This window comes from Neoarius graeffei, chromosome 12, assembly GCF_027579695.1.
Source record: "Neoarius graeffei isolate fNeoGra1 chromosome 12, fNeoGra1.pri, whole genome shotgun sequence".
In the NCBI taxonomy this organism is placed as follows: Eukaryota; Metazoa; Chordata; class Actinopteri; order Siluriformes; family Ariidae; genus Neoarius; species Neoarius graeffei.
Window position 1 is genome coordinate 18,764,984 of NC_083580.1, and position 21,173 is coordinate 18,786,156.

Consider the following 21,173-nt stretch of genomic DNA (forward strand, 5'->3'; position numbering starts at 1 on the left):
CTGGATGACCCCCAAAATTTTGGAGGTTCTATTTGAGACCAATTCCCATCTATCCTGAAAGTTTCATGACGATTGGTCCAGCCATTTTCCTGTAACATTTACAAACAAACAAACAAACAAACAAACAAAGAAACCTGACCTAAAACAATACCTCACCCCCTGGTGGACTCCATCTCGGGTGAGGTAATTACCGAATCAAACAATAAGGTATGAGAGGCTGTGGTACAGATGGGTGACAAATTAAAGCCAAAATGAAGTGTCTTAGGGTGGTGTAGTGGTTAGCATTATCGCCTCACAATAAGAAGGTTCTGGGTTTGAGCCCAGCGGCTGATGGGGGGGCCTTTCTGTGTGGAGTTTGCATGTTCTCCCCATGTATGTATGGCTTTCCTCCAGGTGCTCCGGTTTCCTCCACAGTCCAAAGACATGCAGGTTAGGCTAATTGGTGGCTCTAAATTGACTGTGAATGGTTGTTTGTCTCTATGTGTCAGCCCTGCGATGATTTGGCGACTCGTCCAGGGTGTACCCCGCCTCTTGTCCATAGTCAGCTGGGATAGGCTGCAGCTTGCCTGTGACCCTGTAGAACAGGATAAGTGGTTACAGATAATGGATGGATAGATGGATGGATGGATGGATGAAGTGTCTTATTAGTGAGGCCACCATGAGGCTCCAGAATATCTTCAGTGCTCCTTGCCAAGTCTGTGGAACTGTATTGGAGGGGTGAACTTTCCTCCAAGATATTCTCTCATTCATATACAACCTTTATTTAATCAAATAATTTAATCAAAGTCCCTTCCCACGCCATGTGGTGCATAGGGCGGTGCCGATCTCTGTTTCCGTAGCCCTCGGCCTCTCATCTATTACATAGCTAGGGTTACAGTGGGGGGCTAGTCCTCTGGTAACCACAAGAGCTTGACTCCCCACTCACATCTGTATTGCAGCGTGCTTTGCCAGACAGCAGTAGGTACCATTTTTATGATGGTCTTTGGTATGACCCGACCGTGAATAGAACTCCCAATCGAGAGGGGGACACGCTAACCACTAGGCCAACTCGTGGTCAAATAATTTAATAGAGGTCAAGATTTCTTTTGCAAGACCCAAGTACAGCAGATAGACCTTGGGTAGGGGTATCTGAAAAACATAAGCTCTTTTGAGGATTTGTGCCTGTACTTTGTTGTCCCCTCACCACACACCCCTTCAAATCAAAATTCTGCCCCTGGCCGAATAGAACACTACCAGATCTCCTGCTGAAACTGCAACTTGGATATAAAAAAAAAGTTCTGTTGTAAAATTGTTTGAATTATTGTTGTAAAATAAATCTGAAGGCTTAAATATGACACCTTTAACTGTTTATTCAGGTTAAAATACTCTAATAGAAGCCGTGGGGAGGGGTCCTGCAGGTGACCATCCTTATCTAGCCCCTCCCCCCCAAGCCAGTAAACTTGTAATCTGTATGTGAAGATGCAAGCACTTATGGATGTATGCGTGGAGGAAGACAGATTGCAGAAAGTCGTCAAAGCCAAATCGAGAAGCAGGAGTCAGAATCAGTAAACTAGCAAGGGTTGGGCGATCGGCAAACAGTGTAGGAATGACAAAGAGCGAGAAACGAGAAGTAGCAAGGGTCAGAATCGGAATAAGGTACAAGGTACTTTTGAGAGCAGAACGATACTTTGCAAAGGTGTGTTTGGGAGGTGAGCTTATATGGAGGAACAGGTGATTGAGGAAATGACAATCAGCTGTGATTCAGTAGGTGGGAGACAGAAGGCCCTGTGTGTTATGGGAGTTGTAGTTCGGGGAGTCCATGTTTGTAGTCTGTTGAGCTTCAGCGGGTTTACTGACAGAGCCCCCCCAGAGGAGCTACCTCTGGGAGCGACAATCTTTCTGGGGCAACCCTTACCTCTGGGTGTTGGTTTGCTAGGAAACCGGGCATGGAACTCTTGCTTCAGAAGGGGGTCAAGGATGTATTTGGCTTTGACCTAGCTTTGTTCCTCTGGCCCGTACCCCTCCTAGTCTATCAGGTACTTGACTTGGCCTCCTCTACGTCTTGAATCTAGGATCTTGTGGACTTGGTAGATGGGGTCTTTTTCACGATTGAGTGAGGGGTGTTCTTGGATTGGTTTGTTTCTGATGAGGGGCCCCAGGATGGCAGGTTTGAGGTGTGAGACGTGGAATGTGGGTGATATACGGCTGTGGGGAGGGAGTTTGAGACGGCAAGATACTTCGTTGATACGGCGCAGGATTCTGAATGGGCCGATGTATCGAGGGTGGAGCTTACTACAGATGTTGGTCTCCCTTAGGTTCTTGGTGGCCACCCAAACTCTATCGCCTGGGTGGAAGTTGGGAGTCTCTCCTCTATGCCTGTCTGCATACATCTTGTACTTGGCACAGACTGACTCCAGACGTTGGTGAACCTCTTCCCAGATGGTCTGACTACGCTTGAACCAGTCAGTCAGACAGTTTGTACCTGGTTAGGTGCATTGTCCCAGGGGAACAAGGGCGGTTGGTAGCCGAGTATGCACTGAAACGGGGTTAGTTGGGTGGCAGAGTGCTTCAGCGAGTTTTGTGCATACTCAGCCCAGGGCAGGACGCGTGCCCAGTCCCCCTGGTTACACATGCAATAGATTATGAGAAAGCAGCCAATTTCCTGGTTTGCTCTCTCTACTTGACCATTGGATTGCAGGTGATAGCTGGAAGTGAGGCTCACGGATACCCCCAACCTTTCCCTGAAGCTCGTCCAAAACTTGGAAATGAATTGAGGTCCCCAGTCGCTAACTGTGTCTTCTGGGATGCCATAGTACCAGAAGACCTGCTGGAACAAGAATTCTGTGGTTTGAGAGGCTGTGGGGATGCCAGGCAGCGGGATGAGTTTCAGGGCTTTCAAAAATCTGTCTATGGTTACCATTATTGTGGTGTTTTCTTGAGAGGGAGGTAGGTCAGTGATTTAAAAAAAAAATAATAAAAATAAATAAATAAATCGATTGCCAGGTGAAACCACGGTCTTTGGGGAACAGGTAGTGGGCATAGTTTGCCCGCCAGGGGTGGGGGGGGTGGGGGGGGGTGCGTCTCGGGACCTTTGCTTGAGTGCACTCGGAGCAGGAGGCGACAAACTGGTTGATTTCTGAGAACAGGTTTTCCCACCAGTACCTGTTCCTTAGCATTGGGTGGGTTCGTTGGCTGTTTGGATGTCCTGTGGCGGGAGATGCATGTGCCCAGGTGATGAGTTTACCTGGGCACATGCATTTGGCACAGAGAAGACCAGGTGGGAGGTTGACCGGCAGGGCTTGGGGTTGAGATGCATTGATTTCCTTGCCCAGTTCCCAGGTGATGGACTGCACGAAACATTGTGGTGGGACAATGGGATGGGAACACGTTTTGTGGTGGGATGGCTCGAATGCCCTGGATAAGGTGTCCGCCTTCACATTTTTGGACCCTGGACGGAACGAGATGAAGTCAAACCACGTGAAGAATAGAGCCCACCTGGCTTGACGAGGGTTCAGTCTCTTGGCCTTTCTGAGGTACTCAAGATTCTTATGATCAGTAAGGATAGTGAAAGGGTGTGTTGCTCCCTCTAACCAGTGCCACCACTCTTCAAGAGCCAATTTGATTGCAAGCAGCTCTCTATTTCCTACATCATAATTTCTCTCTGCTGAGGTTAATTTCTTGGAAAAGAAGGCTACGGGATGTAGCTTTTGTTTCTCCCCAAAACGTTGGGACAAGATGGCCCCTACTCCAGTGTTGGACGCATCTACCTCTATGATGAACGGTTTTGCAGGATCTGGATGCTGGAGTATAGGGACTGTCGTAAAAGCTTGCTTGAGTCTGTTGAAGGCTTCCTCAGCCGCTGGGTTCCAATGTAGACTCTTGGGACCTTTCTTTAGTAGCGAGGTTAACGGGCCTGCCAGAGTGCTGAAGTTTCGGATGATGTGACGGTAAAAATTTGCAAAGCCTAGGAAGAGTTGAAGGTCTCTGATAGAGCGAGGTGTTGGCCAGGATGTTACGGCTGAGACCTTGGATGAGTCCATACTGACTCCACTGGCGCTGATGACATAGCCCAGGAAGGAGAGCCTGCTTTGGTGGAACTCACACTTCTCAGCCTTCATGTAGAGGTTGTTCTCCAGTAGTCTCCTGAGGACTGCTCTGATGTGTTCCTGGTGAAGCAGGAAATCTGATGAGTAGATGAGTATGTCGTCTATGTACACAATGCAGTGTTTTCCCCAGAAAAAAATTAAAGCCCTAAATTCTGTCATGATAAAACACAGACAATTGAGCGCCAACGGCGCGAAGTGAAACTAGGGGGGTCCGGGGGTATGCCCCCCCGGAAAATTTTTTGAAAATAGATGCTCTCCGGTGCATTTTCAGGGTCTCTGATAGGTTTTAGATACATGATTATAGGATAGATTTTAACAGTGCTTCAATGATTTCTGACCTAAATAGTATTAATGTATACACATTTGAAATTTCACCTTAAAGTTCAACATGCAAGTTAAACTGTTTTGTTATAGATTACTTAGGTATACGATAGATTTGAAAATCCAGGGGGATCCCTTGCACTTAATTATCTATGATCAAGTAGTGTTGTAACAAAAATGTGCATGAAAATATGACCAGTGGTTTGCTCCATCTTATGCAATCCAATGAAGAGAATCGATCATCATGACCTCCTGTTGATCACAAAGGGATCTGAACCTAAGAACTGCCACCTTAAAATAAGTTGCTGTATTACTATAACTGTAATGACTTAGAATGTTTCTGATGCAATTACCATAATATATGTATAACTAAGATGCACTGAAAAGTAAGGCAACTGCATATTATAAAGTTCAAATTTTGGCATTTTATTAAATGGAGTAGATTAAGATTAAAACATATTTAAAGGAAAAGAAAACTTAATTCATACATTTAAGTTTGCAGAAAGATTATGTATTTATAAAAACATTCATGAAGAGATTGTGTTAATAAGTGTCAAATATAGCATAATTTCGAATAATAATGATAAGCATATTTGGCAGTGTGAGGTCACTGTGAGCCTTTAACAAAAGAATAATCCGGAGCCTTCTTTTGTTAAATGGATCCCAGTGACATCACACTGCCAAAAATGCTTATGATGATTATTTGAAATTATGCTATATTTGACACATTTGGACAACTTCACTTCGTGAGAGTGTTTATAAGTACATAATCTTTCTGCAAACCCAAACTAATGAATTAAGTTTTCTACTCCTTTAAAAGCAGATTCATTCTCCTTGGCTTTTGCTTGGCCCAATGTTGGGCAACCCTCTCATAGCTCATCTCGCTGTCATCCATGCTGATGTGAATTAATTTGTCCAGCAAGTCTTCTCCTAGCTTATTAAAGTCAGTCAGCTTTGTCCGTCTGGTGGGGGGCAACATCGGCAGCCAATGAGATCACTTATAATGAATCGGAAACTTCCGGGATGTTTGACGTTTTCTTTCGATATTTTTATTGTACGGTTTGAACACGTGATCTTGATGTAGCCAACAGATTACAGTTTGTTTACATCATACCACGCAGACATATTACTTTGACAGAATCAACACAAACATTGGAAAAAAAGACCGCTTGTTTAACACAAATATCAATCAGTATGTAAATGGATCTGTTATTTGCTCTCCTATGTATCTAGTTACTTGTCAGTAGGAAATTTTAACGTATCGGTATAAATCTAAGTGTATCGGATTTTAACTAAAGCGACTAAGCGTATCGGCAGGCAGAGCAAGCGTATCGGGCCCGACATGCTAAAATGCTTTGGGGAAACCCATGAAATGACATATCTACCCAGCATGTCCCGGAGCACGTCATTGATGAAACACTGGAACACACTAGGACCCGAAGAAAGGTCATAAGGCATGACCCAGTATTCGAAGTGTCCAGTGGTGGTGCTAAAGGCAGTTTTCCCACTCGTCACCCTTCTTGATCCGGATCAAGTTGTGTGCACTGCGTAAGTCGACAGTGTTTCCCACAGAAATTTTGGAGACTATGGGGGCAGCCCATGGGGGGGGCACGTGTCCAGTTGAATTGCAGGGGTGCGCGGGGTTGTTTAGCCTACTAATACTACTAAACTAAGACTAACAAAGAACAAATTCGTTGGTATTGGTTATACACCTTGTATTTTATTTTAGCATGCTGCTACAGAGGGCAGTCCTACAAGAAGAACATATTACAGATAGCAACCAAACCAAAAATCCTACAATACTTCACACCCTGAACTCCTACAAAAAGTCCTACAAAACAAGGACTTCTAGCTCTGCTGTATGTCAAAAGTGACCCTGACAAATGCCTGCCCTATTTACAAAGACCACACCCTGCACTTGTGCATTTGATTTTTCTTGGCTTTGAGAGAAAAAAAAAAAGAGTTCGAGTGCCCTTTCATAATTTATATCTTCTGGTTGTGGCCCGTTAATGGAAATCCTCAAGCAGGCGGCCGGGTGCTCTCCTTGCAGTCTGTTACGAAGGTCTGTTTTGACCTAAAATGGCAAACAACTTGTTACTACAATGAGTCATGTGATTGTAGAGCTCACTCTGAAATATTTAACTGAAAGTGAGATTGAACTTAGGTGGGATTTGAGCATAAAAACAATGGGTAAATGTAAATTGAAATTCACATCACTGGTTTGCCTGCAGATGTCCTTACCCTGTTCATTGTGGAAAAGTCTCTTTCATAATTCACGCTCGACACCGGCACAACAAGGGCAATCACTGCCAAGTGGCTGAGTAATGGGTATATCTGCCCCCATTCATCGCATTCACTTGCTAGGAGTGTTATACCAATTTGACATCCTGACAAAGACAGCAAGCAGTTGATGTTAGGCCTACCTCAGTCACTACCTCTTCATCCTGAGGTGAATTTCGATCCCTCTTTTTGAAATAATTCAAAATGCTCATGATCTGAATTAACAAAAATTTAGCATCAGTTTAATAAGGATCGGAGATTTTCTGTTACAGCTGTTGCATCTACAATAAGGCTGGCATTGTCACCTGACATTCAACGCGTTGCATTAAGGCCTACGTTAGTGGAGAAACACTTCATCAGTAAATTTGAAAACGATCAAATTCGAGTCAAGAAGTTAATTTAATTAAGTAGGTAACTAACATTACATTCCCTTAATTATGTGGCCTAATAGCTTCACCTTTAGAAGGTAGCCTATTAGAAAAGGCTAAAAATAATTTGACGTCCTCCGTCTCACCAGTAACAAATCACGTTAAGGCTACTAGCACTAATTCTCAAAAGTGGCATCGAAGTTCGCTCTCTGTTAGAATAGACTACTTTTCCCTTTTAACATGTACATGCAGACCTAGATTAGTTTATCACTGCTGTCACTTCACGTCTCCATCACTTGGATAGACTGCGCACATACAATGTCAAGCGGGAAGCACTTCGCCGGTGAATTTGGAAACGACCTGATCCTGGTAGGATGATAAAGTTAATTTGACGAATTAGATAACTACATAGGTCTAACTAATATTGCCTCAAAATAGCCTACTGTTGCCTTACAGCAAAGGTAGATTTGCCAGTACAAAATGGACAAAGTAATTTTACTGAAACAATACACTTAATGTTATCCATCAATGTGCTCTCCATATGCCTATAAAGCACAATAGCGTAGCCTAAGTGTCATCTTCTCAATCGTGTCAAAGGCTACATAAAGTTGTATAAACTTACCTTAACATGTAGATGCAGACAGGATGTAGCTTATCAGAGTTGTCTCCTCACGCTGTCTCAGATAGGCAACGCAAGCAATGTCAGGCCGGGTGCGTCAGTGTCGCTGTGCGTGTGCGCGTGTGGGCGGGCGCGGACTGAGACTGTGTGTGGGAAACACTGGTCGAGTTTAGTGAATATTTTGGTGGTTCGTAGTTGTTCTAGTGCTGCTGGAACCAAGGGAAGAGGACACAGATACTTGACAGTGACCTGGTCTAGACCTCTAATCTATGCAGGGCTGCAGCCTGCCCCCACATTTCCCCATGAAAAAGAAACCAGCTGATGCGGGAGATTTGGACAGGCGAATATATCCCTGTTTGAGAGCCTCCTGTATATAATCCTCCATGGCAGCGTGTTCCTTCTGGGACAGGGGATAAATGCGACAGCAAGGCGGAGACATACCTGGTAGTAAGTCTATGGTGCAGTTGTAAGGTCTGTGCAGAGGTAGCCCGCAGGCCTTCCCCTTGCTGAAGACCTCAGAGAGGTTCCGATAGCAGTCAGACACATTTTCAATGGAGTTGGGTTGAGGGCTCTCCACAGAGGTGGAGGCTACTTGGACCTGAGGATGGGAAAGGCAGCTCTGGAAGCAGGTAGGTGACCATTGGAGAATTTCTTTGTGTTGCCAGGAGATGAGAGGGTCATGGAGTTGCAGCCAGGGATACCCGAGAATAATGTCATGATTAACGGTTGACGTAACATAGAGAGATATGAGCTCTTTGTGTAATGCTGCAACCTGGATTTGCAAAGGTTGGATGCGTGAAGTGACCAGTCCGTCACCTATTGGTCCTCCATCAATGGATTGTACGTGGACTGCGCAGCAGGGTGACGGGAAGGTTGAGCTCTTGCACGATGGCTTGACTGATAAAGTTTCCCTCTGCCCCTGAATCTATGAAAGCAGATAATGTGTGAGTAGAGGATGCAACTTTCAGTATCACTGGTAACTGGAAAGACTTGGAGGAGAGCTTTGTGGAGGACACGGGTTGTTCGGTTGGGTTCTCGCGGGCTGGTCGGATAGTTCCGGATGTTATGTTCAGAGCTCCCGCAGTAGAAACACAACCCCTCCTTGCGTCATCTAGCTCACTCAGCACGGGTTAATCTAGTACGGGACACCGCCATTGGTGCATTGTCCTCCGACGGTTTGCTCGCCACTCTTGTTCCAGTTTGCAGTTGCCCAGCGGAGTGCTTTGCCAGTGAGAAAAGACAAGAATTTAGCGATCTTATGCTTCTCAGATAGGCTGGGCATAGTGGTGAAATATAAAGAACATTGTAACAGGAAACCTTTACATGCACTGACATCTCCAGCGAACTTCTCTGGAGTGGGGAGTTGCAACACCGGATTGGAAAGAGACTCGGGGCGCGCTAGGAGGGCCTGCGACATCACTGTTGCAAGCTGAGCCATCCGAGTGTTGAGATTGGCAAGCGTCTGCTGATGTTCTCCTAGCAAACGCCCCTGCACGTTTAAAGCAGTCTGTTTGGACCCCTCCTCTACATCCATGTCTGTGAAGTATCCTGTACGGATGCAGACACCTATGGTTGTACACACAGAGGAAGACAGATTGCAGAAAGTCATCAAAGCCAAATCGAGAAGCGGGAATCAGTAAACTAGTGAGGGTTGGGCGATTGGCAAACAACATAGTATAGGAGTGACACAGCAAGAAACAAGAAGAAAGTAGCAAGGGCCAGAATCAGAATAAGCAGCCAGAAAGGTACAAGGCCTTGGTATGTACTGAGAGCAGAATGATACTTCACAAAGGTGTGTTGGAGAGGTGAGCTTATATAGAGGGACAGGTGATTGAGGAAATGACAGTCAGCTGTGATTCAGTAGGAGGGTGCTGTGTGTTATGGGAGTTGTAGTTCGGAGAGTCCATGTTTGTAGTCTGTTGAGCTTCAGCGGGTTTACTGACAATGTTGTAAACTTGTAATCTACATGTCATCTGTAGAACTGCAGAAAAAAGGATTTTAAAATATAAACGTACTAAAATAGTGCCAAATAATATCTTGCTCCTAACTTCCAGTCCTACAGCCTCATAATATTGCATATCAACTTTAAAAAACTAACAATCATTTGAGGGAAGATTATGAATTTTACATTTCTTCCAAATTTGAAATTTGCACATTTATCATGTGTTGTAAAATGTATAAATATAAAATAATTCAAGAAAGTATTGTGTATTTAAGTAAATGCTTTCTTTAAAAAGTGAAAAGTACAGCTCTAGCCGAGAAAGTTCGAGCACTTGTCTGTGTGTGTGTAAAATCTCAGTGGATTGTCTTCACATTTTGTCTTATCACATTTGATGTGTTTCTAGTATATTCAATATGTTTAATGGTTTGTTTCCTTGAAGGACGTGTGTTGCGTCCAGCCCGGCAGGAGACTCTAGAGCGTATAAAGGCTGATCAGCCCGACATGAGCACCCCAAGGTAACTATTCAAAAAACACTGAATGAGTCATCTTTAATTTGTCATTATTAATTTATCTGCAGTCAACATTGGATTACTGTGTGTATACTTTATCCCTCAATTAACTTGATTTCTCTAACTCTGACTCTCTGTAGTTGCTATGTTGAATCTCGGTGGCTGACTGAGTATGCGGAAAAATATTGTCATCGCCTACCTCATCCTCCGAAAGAAACTGCACGTGTTTTTCCCTCAACATTCGAGACCACACCTACATCTCTGTTTGCAGACAAGTATCGACGCACCGAATATGAGACCGCCTATGGTAGTAAGGTAATATAAAACTCTGTGTTAATCACAAAATATCAGATACGGTAGTAGTTACAATGATTTCCGGATCAACTTGCTTCATACTAGTACAAGTATATCAGGGACTAAGAGCTATACAACTAAAATTATCTTGGAGAAGAGAAAACTACACGTTAGGGTTTTTTTTTTGTAATTAGTGCTCATTTAAGTGCTTGATGAAACACATACCTGGTTCAGCTCAGGACAGAATTATGATAGTTATGATAATAGTTTAATTATCATTAAATGATAATTATTTCATTGTTTACCTAAATGAAACTGTGTAGGGTATTGGGTCCCATGAATCGGGCCAAATGGGTGAATTACCTTCTATATTATAGGAAATTATAATACTTGAATACTTGCAGTCAATCTTTTGTAACTCTGTACCATAACTCTTTTCAACAGTACCGCACTCGTAATTTCAACATTACTCTGTATCGGCAGCTCCACGGAACAGCTTAAAGGGTATGTCCTCAGAACTCACAACAACAGTACAGTAGCACAGTATTATAGGCTTTCATAACGGTCTACAAATTCATGACCTTTTATAACATTATATCCTAGCCAATTATAAACATGACTTTGCTAGAAGCTTACCCTTACACTTTAACACAGCTTGCTGCGGTTTTCCTGCTAGCATCTAGCTAGTGCTATATAGCTACACAAATTACATAGCATAGCACAATTTACACAAACAGTTAATCAGTTCACTTGTTAAGTCTGAAATCAATAACAAAACACCCCTTCAGTATTGACTGATTCGGGCTGATGTCATTTCCAAAAGGCTACCACTTGGCAACCAAGATGGGAGGTGAAAACATTCCAGTCATTTTCGTTGGCAGTCAGTGTTTATTTAGCAATTTCGCGATGGATATATATCTTGAATCAATCAGAAACATTAAGGCATTTGTAAATATACAAATTATAATTGTAATTTAGAGATTGTTTATATCAATACTAGAGCAAATTAGAGTCATCATGTCCTATACATTGAAACGTTGACCTGGGAAGCCAGGGAACGATAAGACAAGAAATTAGAAGTCTTGCATTTGAAGTCATATTCATATCCCAGCTAATAAATGGATTAACAGTTTGACACAGTGGTCTGAGCTATATAACTAACTTCTCAATACTGCAGGTAAGAGATTTTAGTTACATTTTAAGAACTTTAGACTAATGTTAGGCAAATAGACAGCTAAAATATAGTTCTACTATGTAGTCTATAGACATAAATTATAGTCTGTAGATATGTAGTCTATAGTAAATAATTAAATCTTAATATTAAAACTTTATTTCCTATTTTCTGGGTGTGTATACAAAGGAGGCTATGAAAAACAGAAAGAGCTTAGATGCAACTAATTTCTTCCTTTCTGGCTGGTTGCAGATAGTATACTATATGAAGACAAGTCACTGTTTTCTAATGAGGGCCGATGTCTTGCCATCCCAGAGAACCAATGACAGTCCACATCAGCCATGGGTTGCTGTTAGTGACATTGTGGTATTGTGTTGGCTGGACATTGTAACTCTATGGCAGGGTAAGTGGCCACACTTTAAAGACTTTCTCAAATGAAGTTTGAACTGTAAGAATGGTACTGCACTAACTTAATTTATGCACTTGAAGGGACTTAAAATTACTGATACTGTAGGTTAGCGACCACATGTATATATTTTTCTAATATAGCCTTACTAAGATTAAAATATTGATGACATACATTCAGGAACATGCATTATTATTATTCTTTCCTGTTAGGGGTTGCCACAGTGGATCTGTTCCGCATATTTGATTTGACATAGGTTTACACCGGATGCCCTTCCTGATGCACCCCTCCAAAATCTATCCAGGCTTGGGACCAGCACTAAATATGCACTAGCTTGTGCAACCCCAGTCGCTGGGTATTTTACTTAATCTGCATGTCTTTGAACTGTGGGAAGAAACCGCGGCACCCAGAGGAAACCCACACAGACAGAACCTGCAAACTCCACACAGAAAGGCCCCCTTTGGCCATGAAATTCGAACCCGGAACCTTCTTGCTGTGAGGCAACAGTGCTAACCACTGCACCACCGTGCTGCCCCATTCAGGAACATAGCCTTAATTGTACGTGTATGTATACATATAGGTAAGGTGAGTTAGCTTCCATGTGTAATTAGACATATATATTTATGTACAGGATGGACAAAGTATAAGTTTAAAATTTCTCTGTTACAGGCTCGGAGAATCTTGCTCTCATGTTGCAGCCCTAATTTTTAAAGTGGAAGCAGCTGGATGAAATGGTTATACTAAGCAAGCCAGCACTGAGCTTCCATGTAAGTGGAATAATGAGTTCGTAAAGATGAACACTCCAGCCCCCATTTCAGATATTGAATTCTATTAAGCTGAGACAATAGCCCAAAAAAACAAAAGAGCAAGAAAGAATTTGACTCCACTTCCAAAAGCCACAGAAGAACAACAGCACAGATTTCTAACTGCCTTATTAATGCTCTCGAGTTATCCCATTTAGGGTTGATGATTTTCTGTTTCAGAAAATTGCCAATTCTATTTTGTGATTTTAGCAATTCTGTTTTTGTGTGGGGGGGTTGTCCCCCCCGGTAATAAGAGCTGGGAAACGTTTCCATGTACCAATGATACAGTTTTGGACTTCTGAAATCCATTTAAAAAAAAAAAAACTTGAGTAATAAATTTTTATTCAGTTTCTACATAATTAGACTTTCAGGTTCAAATTGGGAGGTTTGTTTTCACAATGGACATGGTTTCAAGGCAGGTTTGTTTTCACAATGGACATGGTTTTACTACATTAGGGAAAATGAAAAAGCTGTATGCTTGTGTTGTTCTGCCATTCAGAAGAACCTTGTCAGTGTAGACAAGATGAGGCGATAGAAACTTTGTGAAAGGTGGGTTTAGCAACTGGCATATGGATTGTGCATATAATTTAGCAAGTTATGTTCTTTCTTGTTTCTGTCACAGATCCTGTAGTGTGACATGTTTTACTGAGAGCAAGAGGACGTCTCTAGTGCGGAGCTGGCGTTTTGGAGTGCATTCTGCAGTGAAAATCTGTTTGCAAAGCTGTGACCTGTTTACAGTTGCTTGTTAATGTTTTCTGTTGGTGTGTATGTGTGTTATGAATGTCAATTGTTCTATTGCTGCCAGTATCGGCTGTGCCTTATTCAATAAATAAATCTATTACTGATGAAGAATAAACCTGCATTTCATGTGTGAATTGTTCACTGGCTAAATATGGTTGTTGTCATTGTCGTCTCCTTCTGTCTTGAAAGATAATAGACTGCGCCGGAGATGTCAGATTGCTGCATTGGAGCAGCGTTTACAGTGACTGTAAAGTACAATTCTTTAGTGGCAATCTTTGCCAGTTGCTTCATATGTATGCTGTTGGTAGCAGTGGTGTGGAGCATGCTCTTGCTCTTCGTCATTCCCTTCTGTTGTACCACAGCTGTTCCCTCCTGGTCTCAGCTCTCTTAACACCTGTCTGGACAATACGACACCAGTTGCTGCGATCAAATGCAGCTGTTTCCCGTGAGTCAAGTTTGGTTTTGGCAGACTTCATGTCCCTCTTGCACACTTCCTTATAATGCAGCATTGGACAGCCAACTGGTCTTGAGCCTGATGCTAGTTTGCAATAGAGGACATCCTTCCTCCATGCGACAGACATGGCCGAACCATTGGAGGCATCTCTGGGATAGCAGTGCAAACACACTTGGAGTGTTCACCTGTTCGAGGACATCCTTGTTAGGTGCAATGTCCTGCCAGGATATACTCAAGATGTGTCGCAGGCAACGCAGAAAGAAGCTGTTGAGGTGATGTTCCTGTCTGGCATTAGCATGGGTGCAAGTTTTCCGGCATGTGCCGGAAGCTCCGTTTTTTTCGGTTCTGAAAAAGTCATTTTTCCAAATCGTGTAAATCCGTTGAGATTTTCAGGGGGGTGGCCCTCTCACTGTCTCACTCTCAGCATATTACCGGGTTACCGTGGTACAGTCTCTGCATGAGACAAATCTTTTCATCTTGTCTTTGCCACAAACCTCATTCAATTTATACGCCGCTCACCAACTAGCCCGTTGTTTCACGGTGTTATACATGTGTGATATCATGTTTCACGCATGTAGCACGTTGTTCGACCAAATCAACACCGCTATTCCCATGAGTCGCCGTTTCTTTTGGTGCAAGTTAGAACAGTGCTTTTGATTGGCTCACTGTTAACTGCCATCCAATGAAACTTCAGCTTTTATAATAAGCCTTATTTCGCTTCCCTCCCTTGCGACAGATCCAAGTGCTTTGCTTCTGGTTGCTGATCAAAATATGTCAAAATGAAGTTTTTATCAGAAGGCCCCAATACAAAAAAATTAGAAAAGACATCTAGAAATAAATTGAGATGGGAATGGTGAAGCGAGTATGACAAAAACGGTGACAAATAGGGAATATGGCTGAGAAAACCGGACGTCCCGGGAGTTGCGTATTGTGACTGCTGTTCAAAGACTATCAAGTATGGCTCCAGCGGGAAGAAGGGACTTAAAAGTCACGCCGATGAGACTAATCACTTTTCTGATTTTTGTGCTATGTAGTAATAAGTGAATTCAAAACATTTATTGGTGATTTTAAATTGTCATCTGATATTGTGTGATGTGCAAATGCAATGTGCTTTCTTCTAGAATTGAAATTTTTCATCACAAGTATCTGCTTTTATAAACTTTTTTTTTTTTACATTTGATTACCTTTCAATTATTAAATAAAAGTAAGGTAGGTCTTGAAATAAGTTTGTTAGCTTTTTTATCATCTTTTCTAATGTGGTTGTTAGGTTGAAACTCATTTGTAGTCAGTAATGGATTATAAAATATAGATATTTTTGTATATGGAAAAAGCTGAATCTTGTTATTTGCTAAAATCCAGGAGTTTCTGAGGACATCAAGACGTGGCCCCTTATTTTAACTCAAGCTGTGTATATATTGTAAAAAAGGTATCACAGCAAAAGCATACTAAAAATGGTTGTTTCAACATTTAAATTAGTAGTTGCTAGATGTTTTGAAATATCAAGCCTTGTACTTGAAATATTGTTATTTCAGATGAATTGATGAAATGTATTAAACATTTGATGTGAATATGCAAATCATATAACTATTAATATTATAAATGTTTGCATGAGATTGCATGAGAGACAACCATTTTAACTTGTAATTTAAATTTTTTTTTAGCCCTAAGGGGGGCTCACCCCCCTTTGTAAACACCCACCCCCCACCCCCTGCATGGCTGCGTCATGCACGTTTGACTTTGTCAGACTTTTCAGGTTTTTGAAAATTTTATACTTGCACCCATGCATTAGGCACAGGGAAGCCATGGCCTAATGGTTAGAGAAGCAGCTTTGGGATGAAAAGATCACTGGTTTGATTCCCTGGACCAGCAGGAATGGCTGTAAGTGCCTATAAGCAAGGCACTTGACCCCCAACTACTCCCCAGGCTGCTCTGGGTATGTTGTATGTCACTGTGGATAAAAGCGTTGACTAAATGCCATTAATGTAATGCATAAGCTATCCAGGTTTTGTTGACACAGTGTAGGGTGTGTACACCAAGATCTTGGTTTTTGTGGTCAGCTTCTTGTTTTCCCACATGCTTTTGGACAGTTTTGACATAGCAGATGCTGCTTTGCTGAGCTCAGCCTCAGGGGACAGGTCACTGGAGATTGTAGAACCAAGGTAAGTGAAGTTTTCGGCCACCTCCAAGGCAGTGGCGGCTGGTAGTCTTTCAAACGGGGAGGCTGGTCGGTTACGATGTTTCCAGATTTTAAAAGAAAAAACATCAATTTTGCCCATACTCTTGCCTCTGATCTGGCTGATTGTTGGCAGGGTCACAAACTGTGAAATAACAGGTTCTTTTGGCCCATTAGCCTACTGTCCAATACATGATGGTGGTGTTGGGGGGGGTATATTTTAATATTTTATATTTTAAAATTGTGGCATGTTGTTTAAAAATTGACCTCGGCTGTGTTTTTGTTTAAAAATGTTTTCCAAATTGTAGCTGTGTTTAATTCATATCCAGAAAAATATATATTCCAATATAATATACTCAGCATAAACATTTTAAATAGATTCTATATTTTTGGTCCATCCATGACATATTACTAAAGTAGCCTATTTACTGTTGTTGATGTGGGTCACTTGCTGTTAGCCAATTCACTTTCTCGTACCAGGAGAGCTGAAAGGAACGAGTATTATTCCCTACCTTTTTCACCAAGTCAATTTGAGGCGTTGGTCTACCCTGCTCTTTAATTTTAATTTTTTCCTCGAAAGGAAGACTGGCAAATGGCTTCGCCAAAATTAAATCAGCAATGCTTGGCATCCGTGCGCAGCTTTCTTGCTAGCTGACTAGCCCCCTCAAGTTCAAGTTCAGTCACTCAAATAAACGAAATTTCTGGAACTAAGATAGCAAACTTGACAACACTATATTTACACTTTATTTACAATGAAAATATGTACAAACTAAAAAAGCTGGTAGAAACTGTATGTAATGAATGAAATCGAAATGTAAGCTGATCTCTTACAATACACCACAGCACTTGCGAATCCGCATGGGACTGAACTGATGTTGCCAGATACTGCTGACGTTATCCAGCCCAAAATATGTTCAAAACCCACCAAAAAACACTTAAAACCGCCCAATCTGGCAACACTGTACTGCTGCCTGTCTATAGTTGAAACGAGCTGTCAATCAAAGAAAATATCCGGCCGCTTTCACCAATCACCAGTCTCCTCGCGGAAAGCATTGCCATGTCCCTCCCATGTGAGGCTTGGAGTCCGTGGGCGGGCATTTTCGCAGTATTTGTCCAATAACCGTCTTGCATTTTGAGATTGAAAAGCGCATAGCTCCCAAATGCCATTGAAGTCCATTGAGGCTGGGAGTCCGTGAGACTCCGTGGGCGGGCATTTTCGCAGTATTTGTCCAATAATCATCTTGCATTTTGAGATTGACAAGCACATAGCTCCCAGTCCACTGAGGCTGGGCTGCATCGCGCTGTCATGAGGGGGAAAAACTCATGCACACATTAGGCGAACTGGGGAAAGTTATAACGGAATGATTTCGCACTGTAGTTGGGTTGAGCACATATATTTCTATGATTCTGGATCTGAAATAGCAGTGTTATAAGGTTGGCTTATAACATAAGCCTAGCACAATTCATCCTACACGATGTTCATCATTTTTAGAGGAGGCTGAGCCTCCCTCGTTGTCTTAGAGCAATCGCCCGTGCTCCAAGGTGTAGTCCCCTATGGAGTTGCTAGGCACTTTGCTAATATCCTGACCCATCACGTTTGTTTTCTTCAGGCAGACTTTAAGACCAAATTCTTTGCAGGCATAAGCCAGATGGTTGATGAACCTCTGAAGTCCTTGCTGTGTGTGGGAGGCCAGGGCAGCATTGTCAGCAAAAAGCGTTTCTCTGAGCATGACCAGGCAGACTTTGGCCTTGGCTTGGAGGTGGGAGAGATTGAACAGCTTGCCATGTGAATGTGTGTGGAGGAACACACCATTTTCTGATGCACTGAAGATGTAAGCTAACAGCAGGAAGAAAAAGATTCAAAAGAGGGTTTACTCTTGTAACCTTTTCCATGACTGGCTATAGCTGTAAGGCTGCAGAGGTTTGAAATCAGGGTTTGCCTTCCCCTAGATGAGCTGCCTTCCCAGGTGTGTGCCTTCTATTTTAAGCAACTGGTTTTACAGCACTAGAGATCTGCCTTCGTCCCTTCTCCTGTCAGTAGAAGCAGTTCCACCGGGCTAAGAAGCTAAGCCCCACGCACAGGCCAGGAATTGGACTTGGTCGTCAGAGGCTTTTGGAGATGCACGCCATGTGGGAGCACTTTATAGATCAAGTAACATGATTGGGTATAAAAAGAGCATCCCAGAGAGGCTGAGTCAGAAGTAAAGATGGGGAGGGGTTCACTGCTCTGTGAAAGACTGCATGGGCAAACAGTGTAACAATTTAAGAATGACGTTTCTCAATGTAAAATTGCAAAGAATTTGGGGATCACATCATCTATGGTACATAATATCATTAAAAGATTCAGAGAATCTGGGGAAATCTCTGTGTGCAAGAGACAAGGCTGAAAACTGACATTGGATGCCTGTGATCTTCAGGCCATCAGGAGACACTGCATTAAAAGCAAACATGTGTCTGTAGTGGAAAATCACTGTATGGGCTCAGGAACACTTCAGAAAACCATCATCTGTGAAAACAGTTAATTACTGCATCTACAAATGCAAGTTAAAACCAGAAATAAACAATATTCAGAAACACCACCACCACCTCTGGGCCCAAGCTCTTTTACAAGGGACTGAGGTGAAGTGGAAAACTGTCCCGAGGTCTGACAAATCAAAAGTAGAGATTCTTTTCAGAAATTATGGACACCATGTCCTCCAGGCTAAAGAGGAGAGGGACCATCTGGCTTATCATCAGTGCACAGTTCAAAAGCCAACATCTGTGATGGCATGAGGGTGCATTAGTGAATATGATATGGGTAGCTTCTCTGGACTGTGACCTTGTTGTAGTGTAGCAGCTTGTGTGCCCCTATGAGCTCGAGAGCTTATGCCGGCGGAGGTCCAGTAGGACCTACCGGACTTGGTCTTAGAGGAGAGGTCTGATGAACAACAGTCCATTTTTGGGTCCATTATGGAGAAAAGGTACTGGGCAAGCTACCTTAGGGCATAGAGACACCAACATATCGGAAGTTGGAACGGCCAGCTTGCCTGAGTCAGACCAAGCCAAGGTTCAGCCCTCTGACTCAAATGGTGAATGTCACCTTTGACCGCTTCTCTCCAGTACTGCACCTGGTGATTTGTGTCTCCCTGTGAGTCCACTGTTTGTGTTTCTGGAAGAAGGGCGCAAGTACAGAAGTTGGGCAACCTACTTGCTAGCTGCAGCGAGGTCAGCACCCTTACTGCAGCGAACTTTTTCAAACCCACTACAGATTCTTCAATTACAACATTGCTACAGCGTCAAGAAAACGGGAAGGACCACTGCAGGAGTTATGGGGCAGGGTCAAAGCCTACGGGACCCCCCACACCTGAAAGTCCCAAATGCCATTGCAAATACATCTCTTGGATTAAGATTGCATCTTGGAATGTAAGAATCATGTCTGATACCTCCTCATCCAAACAGCATGCTCCTGAGCGATGTTCAGCTCTTATTGCATCTAAGCTACAAAGACTGTGCATTGACATCGCAGGTCTAAGTGAGTGTTGCATCCCTGGTACAGGTGAATTCACCAAGGGTGATTACACATTCATCTACTCAGGAAGGGACAGCAACCAGCCGAAGCAGGAGGGCGTCGCGATTGTGATGAAATCCCACCTCAGACCAGCAGTAGTTTCTTGGGAAGCTATCAACTCACGAATAGCCACCATGCATATCCTGCTGACTAAAAACTGTCACGCTACCATTATCACTGTATATGCATCAACCTTTAAGAGACCAATTGAGGAGAAGACACTCTTCTATGAGCAGCTAACCTCAGTACTTGCAGACGTACCACCCGCTGACAGGCTCTTCCTCCTGGGCGACTTTAACGCAAGAGTTGGTACCAATACCGATGCCTGGCCAAACGTAATTGGGCCGTATAGCCTTGGTGAGGAAAACGCCCAAGGCGTCACACTACTAGAACTCTGCACAAGATTTGATTTTGCGATCTCAAACACCCTGTTCTTGAACCATGATATCCATAAGGGTATGTGGAAACGCCCTCACTCACAGAGATGACACATGATTGACTACATCATCGTCAGACAGCATTACCAGAGTGACCTAGCAGACTCAAGGGTCTGCCACAGTGCAGACTGTTGGATCGACCACAGGATGGTCTGTGCTAGGCTCAATCTGCGTTTTCACATCTCCACCCAATGCAGACGCAAGAAAACACTTCTCTGCCTAAATATGGTATGCCTAAACCTACCTAAGGTCAGACAGGAGTTTGAGGCTGCCATCAACTCGAAGATGCCAGACATTGGGGGCGTCGTGGCTCAGGTGGTTAAGGCGCCATACCATGAATGCGGGCGACCCGGGTTCGATTCCGGCCCGAGGTCATTTCCCGATCCCTTCCCGTCTCTCTCTCTCCCGCTCATTTCCTGTCTCTACACTGTCCTATCCAATAAAGGTGCAAAAAGCCCAAAAAAAATATCTTTAAGAAGATGCCAGACATTGACTCTGACGACCTGGAGGGTCTCTGGTATCAAACCAAGTCTACCCTGTAAAACACCGCCAAAGAAACCCTTGGTCTACAAACGAAAAGACACCAGGTCTGGTTTGATGAGAACAACACCATAATTCAACAGCTGCTGGAATGGAAACGGGAATGCTTCAGAGCTGTGCTTCAAAACCTAACACCTCACAATCACCAGCGTTACTGGGAAGCCCATAACCTCTGTCAACGTGAACTCCGCCACATGCAATATCAGTGGTGGCTTGACAGAGCTGCCAAGATCGAGTCCCATGTGCAGTGCCATGACTCCAGGAGCCCCTTTGAAGCTGTTAGATTGCTTCCTCAATGGAAGTCTGGTGGCACCAGCCCAGTCAATGCAGCAGATGGAGCTCGTCTCACTAAAAAGCAAGATATCTTGGCTTGGTGGAGAGAGCACTTCAGCACCCTCCTCAGCCAACACGGGACGGCAGATATATCGGTCCTAGATGACATCTCTCAAGCCGAGATAATACATGAATTCAAGCTGGCTCCAA

The 21,173-nt window shown here is 43.2% G+C and overlaps 1 protein-coding gene across 1 annotated transcript in view; it reads left to right on the forward strand.

Annotated features, from left to right (window-relative positions):
* Positions 1-10,919, forward strand: part of LOC132895789 (uncharacterized) — a 44,820-nt gene extending 33,901 nt beyond the window's left edge. Inside the window, exons 9-11 of the mRNA XM_060936620.1 lie at positions 10,055-10,130; positions 10,265-10,439; positions 10,863-10,919. Coding sequence (XP_060792603.1) covers positions 10,055-10,130; positions 10,265-10,439; positions 10,863-10,919 — 308 coding nt within the window. The remainder of the gene's footprint in view (positions 1-10,054; positions 10,131-10,264; positions 10,440-10,862) is intronic.
* Positions 10,920-21,173: the final 10,254 nt, after the last annotated feature.